Here is a 25335-nt window from a genome sequence, read left to right as displayed (position 1 = left end):
CTTGACCCAAATGGGTGAAAGAGACCCTGTGTGCTGCGGGAGAACAGGGAGGGCGTTATTACACACAAGAGTGAACAGGACACGCCATTTCTTACTTGAGTTTCCACGTCTTTCAAACCTGTGGGCAGTTTTTTCTGACACAGAACTGTCTCTCAGCACGCTGATCAACCTCTGCCTTTGTGAACTCTGGCTAAGAAAGAAATGTTGGTTAAAATAAGGGTGAAAATGTAGGGAAGGAATTCTCGAGTGGGGATGCAGGACAGATTCAAATCACCAATTTAAACCCCCAAAAAAGATTGTGTCAATTAAAAGAATAGTGTTTTGTAAATTGCACTGTATACCTGTTTCACACTGTGTTTGCTGATGGTGACTCTTGACCACACAACACTCTGACTCTGCTCTGCGGGTCCACTTCAGTTTATCCGAATTCTCCCCCCCCCCCCCCCCCAGATCGAATCAGGTGCAGTGTGCTGCAGGCATCGGACCATATGTGTAACGAGTTAATTTTAGATTAATATAAAACATTTCTGCCGGAGTTTGACTTTGCTGAGCTGGTGCCGTCCGCATTCCAAGCCATTTATGAACATTTGCAGCGTGAGCCGGATTGCCTCGCTTGTCTGGTGTTCCACACTATACTTTTATGTCTTGCTCCTCCAGTCAGAGAGCGGCTTAAAGCGGCGTGGACTCAGGTCCGTCGACACGGTCTCGTACAGAGCCACTTTTCATCAGTCATGTGAAGCAAAATGGGGATCCTCTTCATTTAATCAATTCTCTACGACATCGGAGGCCATACGAATATCCTGGACACAGATAAACGTGTTTTGATTTTTACTTCTGTGAGATAAAACAGGTTAAATCTGACTATTGCTTTATCTTGCAGAAGACAACGCCGCCTATTGTATTAATCACACAACGGTGCTTTTTGAGTCGTTTCAAATGTTAACGGCAGCCGGTCGTCCTGCTTATCAGGTGGTGCAGCAGGGCCTCGGCAGGCTCACCCTCGGCTCTAAACGCTGTTTATTTACTCAGCGATCACTGTCCTTGCGCAACCGCTGCACCTCATGCTGCTAAACTCGTCAGCCACGGCCCCGGCAGCTGACCCGCAAACCTTAGCTTCCTGTTTGGGGTGTTTGGGACTCTGTCCTTGTTTAAATTCTGTGTGGGTCCCCCCCCCCTATATTTCGTCACTGTTGTGGAATTTTTCCAATGCACAAAAAGAAGGGCTCAAAGAGGTGACACACAAGCCTCAGCTTCTTTTATTTGATGATCGTAGTCCATGGGGAATTGGTTTAATTAGATTTAGATACAACCAGTGTTTACAGCGTGATGGTGGATGCTGCGCTGAATGAGAAGGAATGCAGCATGGAGAGATGTGTTTTCCACTGTGGGAATACGTCCTCTGAAGGCCGGGAGCTATGAAAGGATGAAGTCTCTGGTATGTGTGGGGTGAAATTGACTGTTTGGCCTCTTCTTTTGAAAGCCCTATTATTTGCTCATCCTCCCACCCAGCAAGTGTTGCAAATCTAATCAGTCTGAAAGCCATCTTTTAATGGTCAGGCCTCATTGTGGGCCTTCTTTCTTTGTGAGCGGTCAAGACTGGCCTCCTGCATTGAGTCCTTAGCCGTGTAATACAAGCAAGCATATTAGTTCGTGAGAATAATTTATCGGAAAAAAAAAAACATTTTATAGTGACGACACACACTTGCATGGAGAGTCCACTGAGGTCAGAGCATGCTTGCCTGGTGTGAAGGATTGGAGCAGATGGCCACTCGGCATAGAGCACCAGGACACATGGAGCATGTGGAAAGCTCCGTCTATTCTCTCCATGTGCTTTCTATGTTTACCGGCTGTTAAAGAGCGGTATGGAGACTCCGGGCTGCCGCTGGCAATGCAATAAAGTGCTGAAGTTTAGTAGGTTGCACTTGATGGAACAGGTACATCAGTGTCACTCAAGGGTATGTCGGTGCAAAGGGGAGAGCAGCTGCTGTTCCCCGTGTGCCGGAGCTGACGGGTGACATTGTAAATCTGGCAGATCTGGCTGGCTCCAACCTCCTCTGTGTCTATTTCTGAGGCCGCGGTGCACATGGGGTTGATTTTGGCAGGTGCTCAAGGAACGAATGTGGCTATTTCATTGTGGACATTGTGGGCGCTCTTATGCATCGCTCAGCTCCTTGCCCCCCCTTGAACTTCCCAGGTAGCGCGGGCAGCAGGCACGTACTACAAACAAGTGTGACGACGAGAGAAGAAACGTCTTTCTGTGTTGAGAACGCCGGGAAACCCTCCAAACCTTGAGCACTTTACTGCCACAGACACTAGGCTGGAGTTGGGTTGGATACTAAAGAATGGAAAGGACATGCCCTTGCCAGGACCCTTGAATGGTCAGAAGAGAATGGGGGCCTTGTGATTTATTGGACATTTTGAGACTGTCCTCTGGCTGTGATCGAGATAAGTACTGTGATACTTGGAAAAGGTGAAAACTCTTCCAGGCTGTCAGGAGTGCCGGGCTCACTGGCACAGTTAAGGCCTCCTTTAGGGAACGATATCAAAGAACACATGAGGTCCGTAAATAGACATGTTCATATTATATTGAGCAAGTCTCTTTTGCTTGTATTTTTTTAAATGTGTGTCTGTTCAGTAACATGTATTGCATTTGTTAAATATGTACAAATACAATGTTGTAATTTGTCCTGGTTGTTGTTCTTTCTGTTATCTGCATAGTCCATAAGGAATTGTCTGGATCCTGCATGTGTGCTTGTTTGTGGTTTGATTGCAAATAATGTAGTGGTGTAAAATGTATAATGGCATAAATGTTATTAAGATATCACAGTTTGCTTAAACTGTACTCCTAATGTGACATCAGAAGCATTTCTGTGTCCACACGCGCATCAACACAAATTGTGTTCATATTCTAGCTGTGTGTAATTGTGTCCCTCTTATCTGTGTCGTCTTTTGAGTTTGTACTTGTCTGCAAATTAGGTTGTCTTTGTCTGCTTGTGACATTTATTATGCACTTCCTCTTTGTATGATCTAATCCGTTGTATTTTACCCATTCCTTTTATTTTGGATCTTTATTTTTATTTATTAAATCTTTGTAGAACAGTTTGTACTATTAAAAAGTTTAACACAAATTTGAGCATGCCTTGGGATATTGTTCAGCTCAATATTTTGCGGATAACTTGGCATTTCTTAACTTTTTTTGCAAGGCCGAGTCACCAGAGACAATTTTTTTTACCCCCTCTGATGTGTCTCGTAGGAAAAAACCCGCGTGCTTCATGTGAAGAGTCGAGACGTGGTTACTAGGCAACGTGCTTGCACTCATTTGGCCAGATTTGGGTGATGGTGTGCTTTCTGCGAGGGTATTACACACTTATCGAGACAGCGACAAAGTGTGAAACTATTAATTTGCCTGAAATTCTGCATTTATAAGTCAATACCATCTTGATGCTTTGTTTGCGTGATTCCATTTTGCTGAAATCACCAGGCCCATTGTCTCTTATTTGTTTTGTTTTTTTAATGTGTTGTGCTTAGCTGCTCTCACCCTGTAATTGTAGCTGAGCGCTATGGGTTGGTTTTTTTTGTTTTTTTTCCCCGTAGTGGCGCTCTGAGCGTATGCTTCTGTTTGGGCCCTGCTGACTCCATGCCTGGCGTCTCACTGTGTGTGTGCACCTGTCTGTTTATACAGAACACACACTCACGCCCCATCTCTTCTGCCGCTCCACTGCCTGAATATGAGATCACTGCTAACTTACAGATGGATACATCAATGGGGAACACAAACATTAACACTGTCTCCATATGGACGAGTGGGCTTTTTTTTTTTTTTTTTAACTGCTCAGTCTGCCAAACAGTGCGAGTTGTTGACTGCTATGTCGGGTTGATTAGTATTCAGGCGTGCCTGGGACACCGAAATGCCTCGTCACGTCATGTCCGCGTTCGGTCTGTTTCCATCTTTTAGCAATGAATAACCCTTCCACTCCCTGCTTTTGTTTCTTCTTCTTCAGCGCTGATTGGGTGGAGATCCTGGAGCCACGCTCCCGCGAGCGTATGTACGTCAATTTGACCAGCGGCGAATGCGGCTGGGAACCTCCTCCAGGCGCCCCCGTCCGCCAGGCCGACGGCAACCAGTGGTGGGAGCTATTTGACCCCCAGAGCGGCCGTTTCTACTACTACAACTCTTCCGGGCGCCGCACAGTCTGGCACCGACCCCAGGGAGCCGATATAGTGCCGCTGTCCCAGCTCCAAGCCATGAAGAGGTGCCGCGAGGCCAAGCAGGGTGGAGACGGCGTGGAGCGGCAACACCACCATGGGACCACGGGGACCCTCAGCAGCGTGGGGAGCCAAGGGAGCTGCACCCCTCTGTCGGAGCAGGACGACGACGGCCCAGTCCCCAGACCCCTGGAGCCCCACGATCAGACCCCTGAGCTGGACCCCGCCGTGGACAGCAGATCGCAGGGGGATGGAAGCAGCACCGAACACAGCTCCGATGGCAGCAGAGATCCGCAGAGGTAAGCCCGGCCAGACTTTAAGTAGCTTTAAACAGTAGGTCTGGAAAGAGAATTGCGCTTAATCATTAGTGAATCACATTACGAGGAGAAAAAGTGGGGGGATGTGATAGTCATCACAACATGTGGCACAGTGAGTAGTAAAGACCTTCAAATGCTTCTGCTATGAGAACTCGAAGGATTGTTTTGACTTTTGAACACTTGGATGGGACCCAAACAGCCTTTTTGTTTTCATTCTCACTTATCTGAACATTCCATATGTCCCGTGTTTCCATACGGCTGCCCGTGAACCGTGCACAGTCATTTCAGCAAATCGCTACCAAATGGGGGGGAAACGGTCAGTTCTATTACAGAGCACGACATCTCTCCCTCACGCTAGGTTTGCTGGTGCAGAACCAGCCCAAACAGTAAGTCATTCAGAGACCCCCGTCATGTGCTCGGCTTTTGTGGCCTCTTCCAAACCACCGTCCCTTCCCTCCGAGCCAGATTCCACACATGCCACTGCTGTTTCCCCTGGCACACGGCCCACCAAGGGCCGTCTTAGTGTCCCTCTGTGTGCTCTCCGCCACCCCGCTTCACTCCGCTCCAGCGCTCGCTCCATTTTCCTAAAACAAATCGAGACCCCAGGCCATCAAAGGGGCTGTAACGCCTCTCGTGTGCACGCATGAGAGCCATGTGAGTGTTGTCTGTGGTTAATAACAAGCAGAACCACTGCATTCTTGTTGCCCATAAACAACGTGAACCCTGCTGGTTCTGCCGAGACCTCTCCGTCGTGACGGCGGCTCTCCGGTTTCACCTGGCTCGTCTTGTTGGGCCGTCAGGAGGCCCTCGGCCCCTGACCCTCTCACCCACTGGCATTACGTAAAAGTAGAGGGGGGGGGGAACTAATTGGTCAGCCACGGCTTTTCAGTGACACTCCAGGAGGCCTTACTGCGTCGCGTCTGCTGAGTGTGGTGAGTGTTAAAAGCTCCCCACAGGGTCCCACTCCTCCCCAGTGACTCAACCTTTCCCAGAACATTTTCTGTGTCCCCTTTTAAAACAATGGCCAGCTGTATTCCACCGAGGAGGGCTGTGAGGGGTCTGTAGCTCACTGGATCCCGATACCCTGCCTCGCCATATGGCCTCTCACATGCTCGCCAGCCACTGTCTCTTAGCAGGTAATTGGAAACCGCCATAAAACGCTCGCGGGGTGGAATGTGACAGCTCGAAATGGATGAAAACAAACTCGGAGACATGCTTGTCTTCAGTTTGTGGACCACCTAATTGATAAAGACGAGGAGCAAAAGGGTGGGCAGGAGGAAGAGCGTTTCAACAGAGAGCTGGACGGTTAGCGCTGGTTTTGGCTTGGATAATTGTTCCGTCCCACCCAAGAGTTCACAGCTATTATAGTTACGTTAAGAAAAATATGAAAAGAAGTCAATGGGGTTTTTTTGTTCGTTTTTTTTCATTTCTCAGTAGAGAGTATATTTCAATCATTCAAAATTAAGGTAATATGATTTAAGCATTTTCACTTAATTGTCATGAATTTCACTTCATTCTTTTTTGTTCTAAATATATGGAGGAGGGATCTTCCTTCTCGTTTTAGCTCGTTTTATATTCAGTCATAGGTTGGGGTTTTTTCGGTTCCCTCATTGGGGCATTTTCTTCTTTTAAACTTCCTTAAAGTTTGGTTCCAACATTTTGAGCTGTTTTCGACTCGCCTCGACATATTTGCTCCTCCTTCCTTATTTTTTCCGATGTGACATTTCAGCGGAGATAAAATATTATTGACATCTGACCTTTGAAAAACAATGCGTTTCTCTGTGGAGATCCCAGTTCTTCCAACACTGGTTTCCTTTTGTTTTCGGATATTAATAAATCTGTGCATCACGGAGTTTCCACACAATGAGCTGCCATGCCAAACTTTGCTGGGTTGTTGCTGCTTCCTTTGTCTCAGTGTTGAGCTCATATCTGTATTTGTCCTGGCCTGTGATCATGGGAAGTACAGACATGTGACTGCTTCTACCTGAGTGCCAAAATCTGTTACTCATTGGCTCGGTATTATCAGACGTCCTGGGAATTTCGAGGTGATCGAAGCCTGTATAGCTCATCAGGGAAGTACCGTGAACCTCGAGGGGGGGGGTTGTAAACATGTCAGTCACATGGGGTTATCGTCTGGAAACGTGCTCCGCTGATCTCTTTCCAGGATGTTGGGCTGAAAGGCGCTTGCAGATCAACCAGCCTATAACATCTGCCTTGAATTCCGCCTGCCTCCGAATTCACGTGGGTTTGATATCGGCCAGGTAACATCTGTGGGACGTTTGAAGTGTGAACCTGTTGTCTCTCTGTGTGTGTGTGTGTGGGCCCCCGGCTCACTGGGGCCGAGTGAGAAGATGTCGGCATTCTGTTGAGGCCAGTTGACAGCACGTTGCACTCCAACCCAAAGGTGAGCTGAGGTGTTGCACATCAGGGTCACTGCTCCTCTTTTGTCTTGTGGGGTTCTCCCGGGGTGTGTAATGGACCACTAAAAGGGAACAAAGGCACCCCCCCCCCCCCCCCCCAGGGTCAACTGAAGCCTTTCTCTTAGGAGGTTTAGGTATGCTGAATAGGGAAGACCAATTGACTTGGAGGTGCCCTCTCATTTAGCGCTGTAATGATACAGCACTGCGCGAGCGCTCGGTTGTAGGCGGTCACGCTGACATTAGACACTTTAGACCCGTCTTTCCTGATCGTTGCCTGGCTTTGGATTCCTCCGAGGTGTTCCAGAAAGCTTACATTTGATTGTGGCAGTGCTTCAGTGAACTAGGATTGTTTTTTGCATTCTTTTTAGTTGCGTGTAGCGTGTGCGAAAATGGCGGTTTGAAAAGATGTTGTCTTCTGCGTGTAGCTAGTGTGTTTTACACTAACTAAAAGAATGTCGACACTTTCCCAAACGGGACGAGTCTGAGGAAACAGAAATATCTTGTTTCGGTTTTTGTTTTGGGGAACTTTATAAGAGACTTTCTTAAAAATAAAAGTAGAAGTATAAAAAAAAAAGACCCGCTTTGTGCCTGTGACTAACTGGCTGTGAGTCATGTGGGAGAACTCACCAGTGGGTTTATTTAGGAAACGAGGGGGCGTCTTATGGGGTAGATAAAGTTTGAAGATTTTAACGAGTCACACATTGTGTGGATGTTTACTGTGAGACCAAAGCCTCCCCATGCTTTTCATCCCCTGCTACTACGAGGACTTAGCCACAACATTTTTACGCACTCTTGAAGGCCGCGTTTTATCTCGACAATCCTGGTGTGGTAAGCTCATTTCTCACACTGTATTTCAAGTTTGCTCGTAATAATAAAGGTTGCCTTTCTTTTTCCTCTACAAAAAAAACCCAAAAAACTCAAGCATATTGAACTTGTGATTCTGGCTTCGGTCTGACACTGGGCCTTTTTTGTGCTGCTGCTCTGCAGTTGAACTCTGTATTTTGTTTTTTAATTCATGGTTATCTCAGGAACTTGATGACATGGATTTGTGTCTCACTGAAACGGTGTATCCTAAACCTCTTTTGTTTTATATTGGATATCGTCTGTGCACTATCCCACTCTCTTTGTGGTGTGAAGAAGCCGTTTCTTTGTTTTCATGAAGAAGCGATGCCGCCACATGTGAACAGGCCGCCGGCATCCAGCTCAGACCGACCTCAGCTCATGTGCTCAGCATTCAGAGATGCTGATCTCAGTGCATTCACAGTTTTCACATTTTGAAAGGGACCTGTAGTGTTATCAAGTTTCCTGTGATTAGCATTACAATTTCAGCATTTCATTGACGACAACTGTGTTTCAGTGCTTTGGGGGGACAAAAAAAACAAAAAAAAAACCTCTTCAGTAAATAGTCAGCAACATCAACCAAAGTTAGCAGCAGTGGCCCCGAAACGGCAGCCTCGTATTCATTGGGGATTTGTTCTGGGTCAGTGTAAAGATGGCGGAAGACAGCGCTTCAGAGGTTTTGACTTCCTCTCTGAGGATTACATTGGTGTCATATGTTTGCTTTTACTTTTTTCCCGTTACTAAGAATCAGACAAAAAAAAAAATATATGTAGGTCTTCGTTTTAAATCAGAAGCTTTCTACATTAATAATATACTGTCCAGTTATTTAACTTTTACATTTCTGCTCATACTGTGTGTGTAGCTTTTATACCTACATATTTTACTTATTTTTATAAAGTTAGAATATGCATGCACCAAGCAGTGAATTAAAAATGATCAGTGATTCAGCTTTACTCAAAACAGTAAAATGAAGTCCATCTATATTTAAACTAAATACTAATTAAATAACAAATGTTGACAATAAAGTACAAGAAGTATGGCTAATTTTACTTTATTTTTGTTTTTGCAGTCGAACATTTTAGCAGTGCAAGAACTGTGATCATAATTATGACGTTTTATCAAAGCCATAATTATAATAATGGTGATCATTTTGATTCTAATCTCTTTAATTGTTCTTTTGTGATCCTTAATGTACTGTATAAGTGACACTTGTGTCACAGTGTGTGTGCGCGCACACGTGCGTGGACGTTTTGTGTATCTGTTTACTGGTTTTAATAATGTCATACTATCGGTGTCCAGAATTAGACGTGTCCTAGCGAACAGCGCTGCAGATACACTTTCAGATTCCAGAGGCGGGTCTCTCTGGTATCCACTCTTTGGGTTCGGCCCTCATCCCGTCTCTCTTCAGAACAATCCCAGCGGCTGTCCTCTGACCCGGCCCGCCACTCCTCTTGAGTCGGAGCGGCGGGAGCCGCAGACGCAGCTGGTAGACATCTCGGCTCAGAGGAGGGGAGGTGCGTCAGTTCAGCTGTTGCGGGACAGCTGTCTCTCTGGAGGTGTCCTGCAGGAACTGGGATGCCACCAGCTTTGCTTCAAGCCTGGACTTGGCGTTTTTTTTTTTTACGGCAGACAAAAGCGCAAGGGCACGTCGGCTTTGAACGCTGGCAGAATTGGATGCAGCCTTGTCATTATGAATCTTCTTTGTCCGTTCAGCTTCCTTCCTCCACGCGTATCGTAGTGATCCCATTGGTCGGCGCTTCGAGGTGTTTGTGTAGCAGAAGCTTGGCCGAGGAGGAGACCTCATATCCTCTTCCTGTCCAGCCTATGTTAATAATAACTACTGTTTTTTAGAGCGGGCTATTCCCAGGAGGTATATTTAAGAACTTCCAAATCCATATCTCCATCCGCTAAAGTGACTCAGCTGATGGCTTTTCCAACAGCCGTGATTCCTGGCAGGAAAGAAAGCAGACAGAACATGTGCTTACAGCAGTCCTCCCCATAGTTGTATTTAGTGGATTACTGAGGAGAACCTGACACAGGATGATCCAGAAAACTGTGTAGGTTGCTGCGGCTAATTAAATATTGCTGACCGTTAAGTTCATTTGTTGCCTCTGAAGAAAATCCGATTATCAAGTTGTTCTCAGAAAAGCAGCTAACTTTATTTTATCTCGCGTTTCTGTATTTTAAGGCCTCACGTGCGAGCTGCAGGCTCTGAATGAAGACCTGTTTGGTAAGAGCGTCTGTGGGAGGTGCACTCATTCTTGTCTGAAAGATAATTGAAACTCAAAATGATCCGTTTGAAAGCACAAAAATGTGGCTCGTCTCATATTTCCAGTGATATCTGTCATGTCTTTTTACTTCCCCCGAGTTAAATTTCTGTCTGTAATCCCTCCTTCATCACCTGACTCCGACCACCTGCGGGCAACACGCCCCTTCCAAAACAACTTTCATGGCGGCTAAACTGGAGTCCGGGTCTGCTCGGTGTTACGTAAGTCTCTTTGCCTCACCGAACTTTGGGTCCTGACGATGGATCGTACTCTACGCTTTCCCCGGTCTCCATTGCTGTCATTGAGGGAGGCATCTCCATGACGATGGCACAGCCATGCATTGTGTGAGGTTCTCCTCACTGACACAAAGCCCTCTGAATGAGCCCTGAGGAATTCCAGCCTTCCCGCTCATTCCCCCGCTGCACTCTCCCACGACTAATTCCCACCCCTTCTCATTTACACAGCCTCGGACCATCTTCTCTTGTCTGGATCGTTCTGTTCTCCCTCCACCCCAAAACAACCGCCAACGCCACCAAATATCCTCATAGGCCTGTTGTAGTGGAGGTACTTTCTCACCATTGTATTTGCCTTTGTGTCTGTTTTGGCTTAGGGTTTGTAATCGCAGTTTGTTTTGTTGACCTGGGTTATACTGATATGCAAGTGTTGTTCTAGCTGTGCGATGGGATTAGAGGTTTAGGACACTGTACAGCCATGTTGTTGGGGTTGGCTTCGGCCTTTATGCAACGGCGATGATCATCACACTACACTCCCTGCTGCTGTTCAACATAATGTGCCAGTGCTGCGTGGGGGGGGGGGGTTGACCAGGACAATAGCAGCCAAACAATAAAGACACTGCTTGACTAAGTCCCACTCTTCCAACATCAAGGGATGTATATAGTCCCTCGGGGGCAGGATGAGTCTGACTACTTATGTCATCTTGGTATGTTTTAGCTGGGACCTGCAAGATAACAGCCACGGCGATAAAAGTTATTCTTGCATATAATATGCTGTGAATGTGAACAGAACATATGATACTAAATAAATCCCCCCTCATGTATGGTCATGTTGACTCTACTTTATTATGTATTACCATATTGACTTTACCTCTTAAATGACTGAATGTTTTAATAATTTCAATAACAGTTTACTTTTAGATAGTTGAAGCTCTTGTCTTAGCTTATTGTTGCAAGTAAGTGCTTTTAATGATCAAATTTAAAAGCTCATCAAAACCACCTGTTTGAAAACCAAGGGCGTGCACAATAAGTTGCTCAACAAGTAAATCCAATGTCTCACTAGTCGGCATTATAAATATGAGTTGGTTCAACCAATTAGTATTTCACTGAACAAGATAACAGGCTTAACACCCGTCGCCATTGCTGTGTGTCGTTGTAGGCCACATACCAACTTCAACTTTGGTTTTATCAACAACAAATGTAGTAAGCACGAGAAACGTCCTTGTGGCAAACGTCACAGCTCAGAAAACTTTTTAGGTTTAACCAGTGGGTGTAAACATTTTGCCCAGTGTTTGAGTTCATCCAAGTGTGCCACACAAACCGTACACCATAGTGGCAGTCTCAATAACTGACATTTCTCCATTGTTCAAGGATGTTGAATTTCCTTATTATGAAGCCAAACGTTGTAAATCTCGCTATAAACTTTCTTCCTCCTGAGAGCAGCGTGTGAACGCGACGTTAAGCATTTCCTGTTTGTATTGCGTACAGGGAAGCCCTCTGTCCAGCCCTCCAGAGGACCTCCTCAGACAGGAAGCAGTAGTCACCTCTATGTCAGGGTCAGTGCTCACAAAACATGTCACCCACCCACTCAACAGGAACCCATGGTTTATTACAGTGGGCATTTCCACAAATCCCAGAGAACGTGTTACATGTGAGCAGCACCGCCGTTTGGTTTGTCTGTGGTTACTGGGCACAGGTTTGTATGACGTCCAGTCATGAGAAAAAGCTTCTCATGTGAGTTTAGCAACGTTAAACAAGTCAAGTGGATTTTGTAGCTTTGGAATCCCCTCATCTGGCTTAACAAGAGCCGAGTGTGAAAACGCACACAGTTTCAAAGAGTCCAAATAGTGATTTCTCACGTTTACAGCCGTCACCCCCCCAGCCCCCCGCCCCGACCACCCTGTATCACCATGCACATTCACACTTGCTCGTAAGAACTCAACGGCGTTTAGTTTGTTGGTGAATCCCATCCATCAGAGCTTGCCTTCACACGTGCCTGTCTACGTGTTCGTGTGTTGTTCAAGCAGTAAACCGTCTTGATTGGCGTTGGTGAGTCAGGGGGGGCCTTTTGGGTGGGGGGGGCCGGGGGTTCTGGTGCTCTGCCAGGTGGCTGAGGCCCAGCTGTTTATAGGCTCGGCCTGGATGGCAAATCCGCGGGGCTGTTTGAAGATGAGAGGCTGTTTACATTCAAACGGCTGAGGTGGTGTGACTCACTCTATCGAGGGAGGGGTGATACAGTGTCCTGAGTGAGAGAGAGAGGGAGAGAATGCCATGCTGCAGCTTGGAGTAAAGGAAGTTTGCCGTTGGCTCGGCAACCTCGGGGGAATTGTTTCAGCATTGTTCCAGAGAGACGCGGGAGGAAAAGGGGGGGGTCATTTCGCTTCTTTCTCTCCTCCCCCTTACGTCCTCTTCCTGCCGTTACAGCCCAACTCTCAACTGATTCCTCGTGCGCTTGGAAAAAGGGAAGCCTTTCAGCACTCCGCACTGATCTGTGTTTACGTTTGGATTTACCCTCGACATGAGGCAATCAGCTTTGATGTCATTAATTACCCCACTGAATGCTAAGTAGCGGTTGGAGGGAGGGATAGGTAAGTCCGCTTCGAACTTCTTTACCTGTTTGACCCTTGATTAAGCGAAAGACGTGCACTGAGGTTGTGTATTCCGAGTCTCTTCACACGTGTCGCACAGAGAATCGACACCATCTGTGTCTGTGCCACATACGTGCCACAACACCAGCTGTAGACCCTCGCTTTGATTTGGAGAGGTGCAAGTTTAGGTTTGACTGAGGAGCGCAAACTGATCGCAGGGCAAGATTAAGGGGTGACGGCAGAGTGGAGGGCAGCGGGCCGGGGCAGTGTGACCAGATTGACAGCAGATTGTTTTACATCGCTGGGATTAGGAGTTCACTATTGGCGTTGAAGTTAGTCTAGTAACTCAAGTGACAAGGTCGTGGTTTAACCTTTGGACCCGAGTGAGGATCTCGCCTGTAAAGTAGTGCAACGTCGACTTCCCTCACGTCTCCGGATGTGCTGCTTCACAGGGCAAGTGTTCAGTCAGTCCAGTTTGAAAAGTGGGAACATGCTCAACAATTGGTACTCCAAAATGTTATCATGAAAAAAAACATGCAAGATTGTCTAACTTTGATAGAATTGTCAAATTCGGTCCAATATATATTTTACACGTTTGTTTTGATTAGGTGAGAAAATGGAAGAAGACTCTTTCACAAAGTTCCAGTTCACAAAGGATTTTATTTGACATAAACTACACAACAAAGTAAGATAGATGAAAAATGTTCTTAATGAATAATTCTCTGCCAAAATGTTTTATCCACATCCATTTAAAAAAAAAAAAAATTAAAGATTTCAAATGAATCTTGTTGATGATTGAAGTTAATAATATGTCCTCAAGAATGACAAAAGCCGCTCCCTCGGTGACGGCCTCCGTAACTGGTAATTGTGTTCACAATAAGTGTGTGAAATTTATCTACTGTCACAGCTCTGTATGTAAATGGTATTTACTGTTACATGGATGATATAAGTCAATATGTTTCTCAGATATGCAGAACTGTGAATGTCTCTCAGTGAGATTCAGTCGCTCAGTATTTTTAGTAGCTTGGTTTGCGCAACACACAGAGGAGCGATTGTCTCATTGCTTGAACAACGTTATTATGACCGCCAGACTAAAAATGGAGTTGTGTTTGGAGGTCAGTGAAATGTTTGGAAAGGAATTCGTGGATTGCAGTTGATTTTTCCCAGCCCAGCCCTTTCTGCCGTGGATGTTTGAGGACAGATGAAAAGCAGCCAGTGGCTCTGTGCCTGCGTTTGATTGCATGTGATGATGGGGCTTTTATGAAGCTGTCTGTTGACTTTTGGACGTTTATTGAAACTTCATGTGTGCAGAACTTTGTTGCTTGGACTGAAGCCAGATCTCATTCTCCCTGTGTTTTCTTTCTGTTACAGGGATGGCTCCCAAAGATGGCAACCAGTGCCGGGATCTAAGGCAGCCATGTTGGTGAAGGTGAACAGCATGAACCGTAACCAGCCCAGCACAGCATTGCAGCTGCAGCAGCAGCAGCAGCAGCAGCAGCAGCAGCAGCAGCAGCAGCAGCACCTCCAGCCCGGTGCACATAGCAAAGCCAATACCTTCACCCTTCACCCTTCCTGCAGCAAGGCCCAAGGAGGACATTTCAATCCTACCCAGGGATATAAAACTGCCCCCTCAGGCAAGATGTCAGGTGACACACGTCAGGCGCATCACCTGAGAAAAGCCAGCAATGGCAGCTTTTGTCTGGTGAGCTCGGACAGCAGCCACCCAAGTCCTCTCCTTCACAGGTCACAGACCAGCACGCCACGTCCCATTTCCCCTCAGTACGGTTGCACTGCCCCGATCTACGATGAGCCAGTTTCAGACAGTCCCATATATGATGAACCCCCGACGGACATGGAGGTCGAGGGAGCGCACCTCTACAACGGACAGCCTCTGTCTCGATTAACACCCACTCACAGTCTGCAGAAACCCCGACACCTCCAGCACCCTGGATCTTCTCATCCCGCGTCCAGACACAGGAGGAACCCTTCGTCCTCTGACTATAGCCCAGCTGGTCTGGAGTGCATCAAGCACATGATCAATGTGGACCCCAAACAAGGGCATCTATCTGGTTCCCCTGTGCCCACCCGGGCCTCTTCCCCTACCTCCAGACAGGACCCTGTCCTGACACAACCTCAACCTCAGCCCCAGCCCCAGCCCCAAACCCAAACCCACTCTTTGCAGCAGGTTCGAGGCCAGCTAAGGGACAGGGAGCCAGGCATTGCAGGCCCAAGTTCACTGGACAAGAAACAAAACTGGCGGGTCCTGGAAGCCACTGTACAGCGCGCCATGGAGGCTCGGCACAGCAGGCAGAGCAGCCAGGCCTCTCAAGACTTCCCCTCTTCAACTCCGCAGGCCACGGCCAACTATCAAGATTCGGGCTACTCCACAGGCCCGTCCCCGAGTCTGAGAAGAAAGAGCAGGAGGAGGGTGGGAGCCGCCGGAGGTGTGGGAGGTAGGCCGGGGTCAGTCGGCAGCAGCGGGGAGCTGTGTGCACTCAATGAGAGGTTGATGGCTGAGATGAGGGAGGTGGTAAGCCGCTCCAACACCATGAGGGAAGTGAGGGCAGGACTGGATCCGGAGATGGGCGAGAGAAGCGTTCTGCCTCGGACACGCTCCCCCGCAGACTCGCTGAGGTGGTACGGAGGAGGGGGAGCGGGCTCGGCAGGTCGATGTGCGTCACGGGAAGACCTCAATGGTGGCGCTCGGTCACTGAAAGTGGCAAGTAACTATGGCAACCCTGCCATGACACCGCTGGATTTACCAGGAAGGCAAAAAAGGACCTACGAAAAAGTGGACACCTTGGAGATGACTATAACTAGCCAGGCCAGCCTTTCCTCTCCAGAGACGCCAGGACCGCCCTCCCAGGTAACCACACCCCCATTCTGTGTCTGTGAAGCAATAAGAGAGAAGCGAAATTGTTGTTTATGTCAAGAGAGAGACCAAAAGACATGACATTTTAACTAATCCAATATTTTGGTACTTTCCTCACTGATTAAGAGCTCAACTGTGTCTGTTTTTTTTGTGTGGTCTGTGTACCTCAGCAGATTTGCCTGGATTATACTTTGTTTGGTCTGCCTGAGCTCTGATGACTGATATCTCCACAGATTCTTTATCAGATTAGAGAAGAATTCAGTCTCACTATTTAATGAGGCAAAACCGTGCGTAAATGAAGCATGGCTTGTAAGTCGGACATTTTATCCGCTGCTTTTTTTTTTATTGCCAAGTGTTTCTATTCCTTAGAGAGCTATGAGTGGCACAATGGGACAGATTGTTTGGCTGAGTACAAATATTTCTTGTACAATAGCAGCAAATAAGGGCTTAAAAACCCCAAACAGCCCAACACATTTGTCATTTGTGGAGATAGTAGTCTGTTAAAATGCACATGGAACATGGCAATGGACCATTTTTGACATTGCTGATGCCAACAAAAGGTGCACATGATTCAGGATCAAAGACTTGTTTGATTCCTCAAATGCTTATATAATGAGCAGCATGTGGAGCAAGTTTTCTAATCTATTCCTAATCTTCAAATCTCGCCTTTGTCACATAATCGCATCCCACACACCCGACGATATAGTTCAGTATTCATCCAACTCCACCTCTGCCCACATAATAATGAATGTTTGATGCAACCGGGACCTCTGGGATAAAAACAAGGAGGCTAATCTGTCTGTTTGTAAAAGAGAAAAAAAATCCCCCCAGCATTTTGCAAGTAATGCCTCTTACATTCCAGGCATGAAGTGCCTAAACGTCAGCGCAAAATTAGACTGTGAGCGAGCTGAACACGGCTGCCCGTAATGGCCACAGTCCCAGCAATAGCCGTCATCCTCTTACCACCGTCCATCTGCCCTGCACCGCAGGTACTGTATGCTCGTGTGCCAGCCGTGCGCTCGGGCATCTGGGGCCCTTGCCAGGCCAGAAAGATTCAGGACATAGCTTCCTTTGGTCCGGAAGGAGGGCCGCTGCGGCCCATATGGCAGTGGATTGGCAGGGAGCTGAGGTGGAGGAAGAGGGTGGCAGCCTTGGTACCGAGGCTTATTGGTACCAATGTTGATCTAGCATGTTACACGGCAGCCAAGGAGCACGGAGCGGGCCCCCTAAGTCTGTCCTGGAATGTTCTTCAGACGTGCTGTTATATCACTCACGCACACACACACACACACACTCGCAGATTATGGTTTGCTATGTAGGAGCAGCTCTGTGTTTTACCAGACATGAATGTTCTGTTCTTGCTGAAAGACGTTTGAACTAACTTTTCAAAGGATCTAGTGAAACTCCAGCCATTTTCCATGAATGCTTTTTTTGGGGGGTTTTATGAGCATTTTCCACTGTAACACTGTTGTGTCTTAAATGTATAGTGTGGCCAAATTACCACAGCTTGGTGGTGTGTCTGTACGCTTCTTTTTTTTTTTGTTTAAACCACTTTAATTCAAGTAGAAGTTGTACAACATATGTCCTCTTGCCTAGTTAAACATGTGATCTATTGCGTCCTTGCATTTGATCTTCTGGAGCTGACCTCTGTCGCTCATTTAAAAAACATCGGTTTTCAACGGCCGAGTGGAGCCAAACCTCAGCTCTGCTCCATTTGATTAAGAAACCAAAATCTAAAGTCCAGTTCTCCTGGCACTCATCACTTCTATATTACTTTAGACTTTGACTGAAAGACATGTCGATGTATTTTATGTTCCATTTGTAGGTCTGAGCTCTGCGTTTGGCTCGGAGAGGTCTGTTATTGCTGGCTGTTTGCAGAGCATACCTGGCTCACTGGCTGTCCCTGTTAAGGGATGTGAGATGCTCTTTGCAGTCATAAACTCAACCTCAAGGTGCACAGGGAGTTCTTGTGTGGAGCACAGTTTAGTGTTTGCACTGGAGGTGAGCTCGGTATGAAGTGAGACGCGGGGTAAAGGTCTGTTGTGCCACGACGCGCCCACCTGCTGCTGAGGCCAGGGTCCACAGGGATTTGAGAAGGTTTTTTTTTTTTCCCTCCCCCCCGTTAGAATTCTTTTCTCGCGTTAAGAAATGAATGTGCCTATCTTGCAACAGTTTCCGATCTCCAGTTCCAGCACTGCAGAGCAGAGCTCAGTAGGCGGAAGGTAGCCCTGCTCTCGGTGTGACACACTGTTGAAATGCAGCTGTGCTCACACACATTTGTACCTCTGCTGCACTCTCGCCTCAACCCCTTGTATCTCCTACAACCCTCCTTCCTGCTCTACCCTGCCTCATGTCCACCTATTGTTCTCCTGCAGGCGGGTACCCTAGAGCTGCAGGCTCAGCTGGAGAGCAGGAAGAAAGGCATGGTGGACGGGCGGACCGCCTCGCTGGGCCCCCACCGCCCGACCAACCACGACAACCGAGAGGGAGGTGATGGGCCCGGAGGAAGAGCGGGAGGGTCTGCCTACCAGCTCTCCTACGCCACCCTGCGGCAGCCCCCGCCTCCCGACATGGGCATGGAGGACTGGGCCAGCAAACACCTCAACATGCACACGCAAGGGCTGTTCCGACGCCGCGTCTCCATCGCCAACATGCTGTCCTGGAACCGTGGCTCCATCAAGAAGCCCATGCTGGTCACCAGCAACCGCGCCATCAGGAAGGAGGCGTGCGAGATGTTCAAGCTCGTGCAGGCCTACATGGGGGACCGCCCGTCGCGCCTCGACCGCCGCCATTGCGCTCTGCTCATCGTCACCAAGTGCTGGGACATGCCGGGGCTTCGGGACGAGCTGTACGTGCAACTGGTGAGGCAGACCACCGGTAACTCCACCCCCCGGAGCTTGGCAGCAGGCTGGGAGCTGATGGCCGTTAGCATGGCCTTCTTTGCCCCGTCGCCCAAGTTCCGCTGCTACCTGGAAGGCTACATTCAGAGACACACGGAGCCCACCAGCGACAAGAAATGTGAGTCTCAGACTGAGCAAGACGGTGGGTCACCTTTCTTTCTGCTGTAACTCGCCCTGTAGTCCATGTATCTTCTGTTTTATCAATCAAACACACGGTCTTCTCTGATCTTTACTTCGTTAATTTCTATATTTCATTCGGTCACTAAAAGCATCCACGGTATTATTCATGATGATGATGTCACTCTTATCCCTGAATTCATGTAGCTGAACACCAGGAATTTGACCTTTGCTGTCCTCTGTTTCATAGTGACTCAGTTCATACTGGATCAACAGGAGTTAAAGCTGAAGAAGAACTCAAAGTCCAGAAAGAAGCGAAAACAGAACACGGATGAAGAAGAAGGTACTTTTTTTTTTTTTTGCTCACTTTGTGCACGACAATCCAAAATATTTCTGGGAAAAAAACTCATGTTTGCAGTTTCCCATGAGCTTCTCTTCTGAAAACAACTTGATATAGGTGCACGGGAGTCCCAAAGATCTTTTTCCCATTGCCTTCAAAACTTGACTTTTGAAACGGTGCTCACCATTACAAATCAAACGTATTGCTCCCTGTGGACTGACCACGGCGAGAGGGATGGAAAATTCAGCACGGCGCAGTTTTGTCAGATGATGCACTTGGAGACACAATGAATGGTTTTCACAGAAAGCTCGGCTGGATAAAAATATAAAACAAGTGGGCTGAGAATTTTCTGAAGGGTCTATGCACGCACAAAGGACCACAGTGTGAGTCACGGTAGTGGTCTATCTGGCCAGGGTCGCCTCTCCATCGGCACGTGTCTTCATTAGACCCGCCCCGCACTGCCACTTTTTGATGATGATGTCAGCAGAGAGGAACCCGATCAACTTGTGGGGGGGGGGGGCTGCGGTGGCCTCACATGTTGCGCTTCAGTGAGTCAGACGTCTCGCTTTGTGTTGGGGAAGCTCCAGCTGACTCAGAGGTCAGAAAGCCTACCGAATATCTCTGACTAATTCTTTGGAGAGAAGTATCCCGATGACCGCCAACAGGCAGTAAAACGGTACAATACAGTGAGCTGCTGTTCTGCTTGATGGATGGAGGGGCTGGAACAGGCACACAGTCAGTGAGCAGAGCAACAGGCAGCTGCGAGCAGCAGGAGTTGGGGAGTTGCACGAGGGAGTCGGAGGCCTCCGGTCTGACTCTGAGGCCCGCTGTGGCGTAAAGAGACTCCTTCAGGCTTTGGGCATGAAGTGGGTTGGATTTTTTTTTTCGAGCAGCACTTGGAGGAGCACCTCATAAACAACGGTCTGCAACCAGACAGAGGTTGTCTCCTCCACATCCTTTAATGGCGGTGTGTTTTTTTGTTGTTAAGTTTAGCTTCAGCTCATGAGCAGACAGGTGTCATACCGTTCTCAGACTGGTTCAGTACACCCAAGCTCCTAATGAGCTCATATTTTCTCCCGGGCTTCGGTTGCCGGGTTGTTGTTGTTTTCTCGCCATCAAACCTGATGTAAATATAGACCACCAATCGCGTTCAAATCCCTTTTTCTCACCACAGTCGAGGGGCTGTGTACTTTTACTTTTCCCCCCAGTAAGCTTCACGTTGGGAGCCTTGAGGGGGGGAAAATAGGACCAAGATCAAGGGCGAATCATTAGTAGGATCTCTCTAATTAGACATGATTATAGTCAGATGTGGTCAGATTAGCAGCACAACAGCAAGTAAAGGAGTCACCTGTTTGCCATAAATCTGAGGACTCTGTCAGGAGCTTGTGCGCTCACGTTTTCAAGTGGCATTGAAACGTTCCATCTGGTCCGAGTTGAGGTAGCTGATCCTGAGAGGAGCAGGGGAAGTTCATTTTTGTTTTGTGTGATCGCAAGCGAACAAAGGTAGAGATGATATAATTTCTTATTATTCTGAGACTGAACAATCAGCTTGTCTTTTTCTTTTCTTTTTTTTTTTTATTTAAGAATTGTAGGAACACACTGAGGGACAGATTGTATTCTTCTGTGCTTCCAGCAAACTCATGATCTTTCACCACATCTCCCCTCATAAACAGAACTGAGCACTTCAGTAGCAGCTCAGGGCAGGTCGCAGAAGAGGAGGGTCTGTGTTTTATATACTCTCCGGAGGCCTTTGTGTCTGATGCATGCTGATGAATCACCTAAATGTTGGATGCGTAGGCCGGATCCTGTCTCCAAAGCTTTTGTTTAACAGTAGTAAATCTTCCCTCAGCCTGACAGTTTAGCCCAGCGAGCTCTAATCCCCATATGCCAGAATCACACCGTCAACATGTCTCTCCAATTACCACTGCCAGCCTCTCATACCCTGTTTGACATCTGTGGGAAAAAAAACTAAACAAAACAGCTGCTTGTCCCCTTTGTGGGAAAGAATTTAAGTCATTTATTATTTTGTTTGTTCAGTAATGCCTCACGCTTAAAGGTTTTACTTGGGAGGGGGGTGTCTTTGAGGGTATAAAAACGACAAGGATATTGGTTCTTGTTGGGTTTTTCTTTGTTCTCCAGTCCTGAATGTGAATCTCCTGTCATCTGTCAGGTCTTCCCATCAGCACATATGCCAAGTTCTGCTATCGGAAGCTGCAGAAGGTGGCAATCACAGGTGGCAAAAAGGTAAGAGGAAACCTTTTAGATACACTATCAAAGTAGATCACCTCCACGTGATAAAAATAGATCAAATCAGTCTGAAAGTTGCAATTCTTGTCTGAGTCAGCCGAGAAACCAGAGAGACATAATTACAGGTGTGCTGGCAGTCACAGTTGGGAGACGTAAACACAGACCCCGTCATCATACTACAGCTGCACAGCCATGATTAGCGTCGTAGTCCTTAACCTACTATGTAGTAAATCTCTGCTTTGCTCTCGTCTCTTCCTCTACAGGGTCTGCGAAAGCCCACCTTGGAGGAGATCGACCACAGCCGACGGGCCATCGTCACTCCCTCCCTCTTTGGCAGCTCCTTGGAGGAGGTGATGGAGAGACAGAGTGAGCTGTTCCCAGACAGGAAGCTGCCCTGGGTGCAGGTTCAGCTCTCCCAGTATGTCCTGGCTTTGGGCGGGGCTCAGACTGAGGGCATCTTCAGGTGAGACAGAACCCCGCGCAGCACAATAACATGCCTCGGCCGGCACAGTCGGAGAGAGAGAGAGGTGCAGTCTAGGAAATGAAAAGATATGTCCTGCACATGTGACCGTGTGTGCTGTTTTGTATGTACAGTGTGTATAAACAAATGTGTGTGGTCTCTTGCAGGCCTGTATTTTTACAAGTAGGCTCTCCCTGTGTACAGTACACACAGAAGACAGAACAAACAGCCCCGCTGCTCTCCTGAGACCCGCTCTGTTTAATTTGATACTTCATGATGCGTGTTTACAGAGCTGCTTAAGCTTTACAAGCATGTGGGCGCTTCACAACTGTGTGTTTTTGTAGGCCCACTCCACCAGCAAATTTAATTCTGTCGCATCTTGGCCTTGTTTTCGAACCAAATTTCTCTTCATCAGACGAGCTCTGCACAGATCTACACAGAAACCGCTTTTCCTGGAGAGTGTGATGTTTGGTTATCTTACGTTCAGTCTGTCTTTGTTTTGTTTAAACAAGTACTGCAAACAAAAGCACCAAGTGCTCGCAGTCACCGGGCCACATTTGCAGCCAATTGGGTGTGCATCAGTGATAGGTTCGCCACAGGCCATGAACAAATAGGTATGGTGGACTGAGAGAGCCCCCTTGTGGCTGCTGGGGGTATAACTGTAGTGTTTCTGCCTCCGCAGGGTGCCTGGAGACATCGATGAAGTGAATGCACTGAAGCTCCAGGTGGACCAGTGGAGGATCCCAGAGAACCTCTCTGACCCCAATGTTCCTGGTGAGAACATTTTTACATATATATATATATTTGTTGCTCAATCGCATGTATATGTGAAGTTCTGTTTTTAAAGAAACGCTTCCTCTCACTCAGCTTCCCTGATGAAACTGTGGTATCGCGAGCTGGAGGAACCCCTCATCCCCATGAACTTCTACAAGCAGTGCGTCAGCAACTGCGACGACCCGGTGGCGGCCATCACTGTGGCGCAGTCGCTGCCTGAGCTCAACAGGCTGGTTCTCTGCTACTTCATCCACTTTCTGCAGGTAAACGACATGCAAGCCCGACCTGGGGTCCTCTTCAATGCAGCCCGTTTCAAACGCCACTTCCACATGCACCTCGGGTGCAAAGGAAAATAAAGATCTTAAAAGGAGATGATGAAAAAGTAATGGGGTCAAACTGAAAGTAATTTTTTTTTAAACCCAGTGGTGGGATAGGGGGTAAAAAAAACAAAACAAAACTGTTCTGCAGAAACAGCCAGAGTGCAACTTGAACTCTGTGAGGCAAAGCTCAACTGTCCCAGAATGAGTAGATAGGATCAGGATCATCCAGAAGTCTGCAACCTGTAGCTTCTTCAGGCTTCCTGTGGCCTTCACAGAATTACATATCGTCTTGTATTATATGTTCTATTGTGGTTTTGTTGTTGCACAGCACCATCCTCCAAAGGGAGTCTTTATTGTGCAGGTTGAAATGATTAACACACTGGAGATGACTACACCTTGTAGTTAGATAACCATGGAAAACTAGAAAAAGAAAAAAATCTAGGGCAGAGGTGTCCAACCCTGGTCCTGGAGAGTCCCTGTCCTGCATGTTTTAGTTCTCCCCCTGCTTTAACATGCCTGAATCTAGTGATGACGTCATCACCAAGGTTGTGAAAAAGTCCAATAACAAGCCCCTCATTACAATCAGGTGTGTTGCAACCGGGAGGAGCTAAACCCTGCAGGACAGGGTTGGACACCTCTGATCTTGAGCTATGCACTAAAATATCAAGTGTTTTGCTGTTTTCATTCCACGTCGCGCTTGGTTCTTAAAAGAGGCCTCCTAAAATCTCTGTCCGTTCACATTTAAACTGACCAACTCGTCACAGAAATCGCAGGTTCGGTTTCAGTTTCAGTTTCTCACTGCTGTCCCTTTCTCTCCACGTCCAAATCGCCTCCAGGTATTCGCCCAGCCGTCCAACGTCGCCATCACGAAGATGGACGTGAACAACCTGGCCATGGTGATGGCTCCCAACTGCCTCCGCTGCCAGTCCGACGACCCGCGGATCATCTTCGAGAACACGCGCAAGGAGATGTCCTTCCTTCGGATGCTCATCGTTCACCTGGACACCAGCTTCGTCGAGGGGGTGGTGTAGACTCCGCGTGCCTTTCCGCACCTCCAGCCGGCCCCGTGGTTACACATTTACAATCGTGCATAAACACTGTCTCTGTTCAGAGCACACTGGAAACAGTCGCGAGTGAGATCCGACGCCTCTTCCGAACCAGGGAGTGTGAAAACAGCCTGGACTTTGAGCCCCACCCCCCTGCTGAAGTTACTGAGAGATAGTACATGCTACTTTAAATGTTACCATTTTTTTTTTTATATACTAAAAGAAAACTCGGCGGTGACTGCGGCTTTTCAAGCGGCTCACGTTAATGACTGTATTTTCTAACCGCTGCATGTGAAAACAGGTTCAACCCTTTAGTTTCTCACTGACCGTGGTAGTACTTCACTTCCATCAGACGACTGGGCTGTGCAAAGTGAGAGTCCTGCAGTATTTACTTTAAACATGTACACTTGCACACAAGGAAGGTGAGGCAGTAGTGTTGACGCTCTGCTTTGTTTTTAACTCTCACCGACTTCATTCAGGCGCGCGTGTGTGTGTGTGCGAGTGCGTGTGCGCGACTGTCGAGAGTGGGAGAAAAAAAAAAGGACACAGCCTTTAATCGTGTACAGAAAAGTGAAAGAATTATTGTAACTGTGTCTTATTAATAAGCTTGCCCGTGTCGTTTGTAATACATGTAATTATAGCTTGTTTCCTCGTATTTAATATTACGAGACGTGATAAAAAAAAAAAAAATCAAAAAACAATTATGTGGAAGCACGAATGGGAAGAAATGTGCAGAAACGTCTTTTGAATGGATGGTAGCAAATACATATAGTGGTGCTTTGATTTTTCCACATTGAAACTCTAACTGACGTTGGACGGGAGTGATGATTCTTACTACAGTTATTTTTGCAGGAATGTGGGAGGCTGGTATTCAACTGATAATACTCTCTCGTATCTGTTGAACTTAAACTGTGTTCCCTTCTCTTTGTGATCTGTATGTTTTTCGCTCAGGTCTTAAGATAAAACGGGTGTGACAATTTGATCGATCCGACACAAACCCCTGTACCGTGAACAGAGTATTGTTCAAACTGTCGTGCATCTTCAGAATGTAAATACGGCTTCATTTTATTTTTGTTTGTTTCATGTGGCCCCTCTCAGGCTTTGCCTATGTATATAAAAAAAAACAAATTGTGTGTAAAATAGTAATAACTCAAGTATATTCTAATGAAAGAGGTTATGGGTGAAGTTCGGCGTTTGCTGCAGAAAGCAATAAGAAAGGTGTGTTTTTGTAATTAACTGGTTATTTCTCTGCTGTAACCGCTTGCCTTTTGAACATAGGAATGATTAAAACCACTCTCCATGTATGTAAGTGTCTGTGTGTTCGCATACCTTCTTTGTCATAATATGGAGTGACTGTCCAGAAATAAAGAATTGTTCAGTTGTTTATA

The 25335-nt window shown here is 47.2% G+C and overlaps 1 protein-coding gene across 5 annotated transcripts in view; it reads left to right on the top strand.

The window, feature by feature from the left end:
- arhgap46a (Rho GTPase activating protein 46a) overlaps nt 1-25335 on the top strand; it is a 32238-nt gene extending 6903 nt beyond the window's left edge. The window contains exons 1-11 of one of the 5 annotated variants that reach the window (XM_080494812.1): nt 10298-10394; nt 10515-10614; nt 12708-12871; nt 14243-15737; nt 18119-18785; nt 19011-19103; nt 21271-21344; nt 21611-21810; nt 22490-22581; nt 22675-22844; nt 23738-25335. In XM_080494812.1, the coding sequence (XP_080350938.1) occupies nt 14289-15737; nt 18119-18785; nt 19011-19103; nt 21271-21344; nt 21611-21810; nt 22490-22581; nt 22675-22844; nt 23738-23932 (2940 nt within the window). In that variant the 5' untranslated portion in view covers nt 10298-10394; nt 10515-10614; nt 12708-12871; nt 14243-14288 and the 3' untranslated portion in view covers nt 23933-25335. Of the gene's footprint in view, nt 1-2462; nt 2559-4001; nt 4506-10297; nt 10395-10508; nt 10615-12707; nt 12872-14242; nt 15738-18118; nt 18786-19010; nt 19104-21270; nt 21345-21610; nt 21811-22489; nt 22582-22674; nt 22845-23737 lie in introns of those variants that run through there. The other 4 variants (XM_080494810.1, XM_080494811.1, XM_080494809.1 and 1 more) reach the window with 4 other exon arrangements.

The sequence above is a fragment of the Blennius ocellaris genome (genome assembly GCF_963422515.1).
Source record: "Blennius ocellaris genome assembly, chromosome: 4".
Classification (NCBI taxonomy): domain Eukaryota; kingdom Metazoa; phylum Chordata; class Actinopteri; order Blenniiformes; family Blenniidae; genus Blennius; species Blennius ocellaris.
This window is presented reverse-complemented; position numbering and strand designations above follow the sequence as displayed.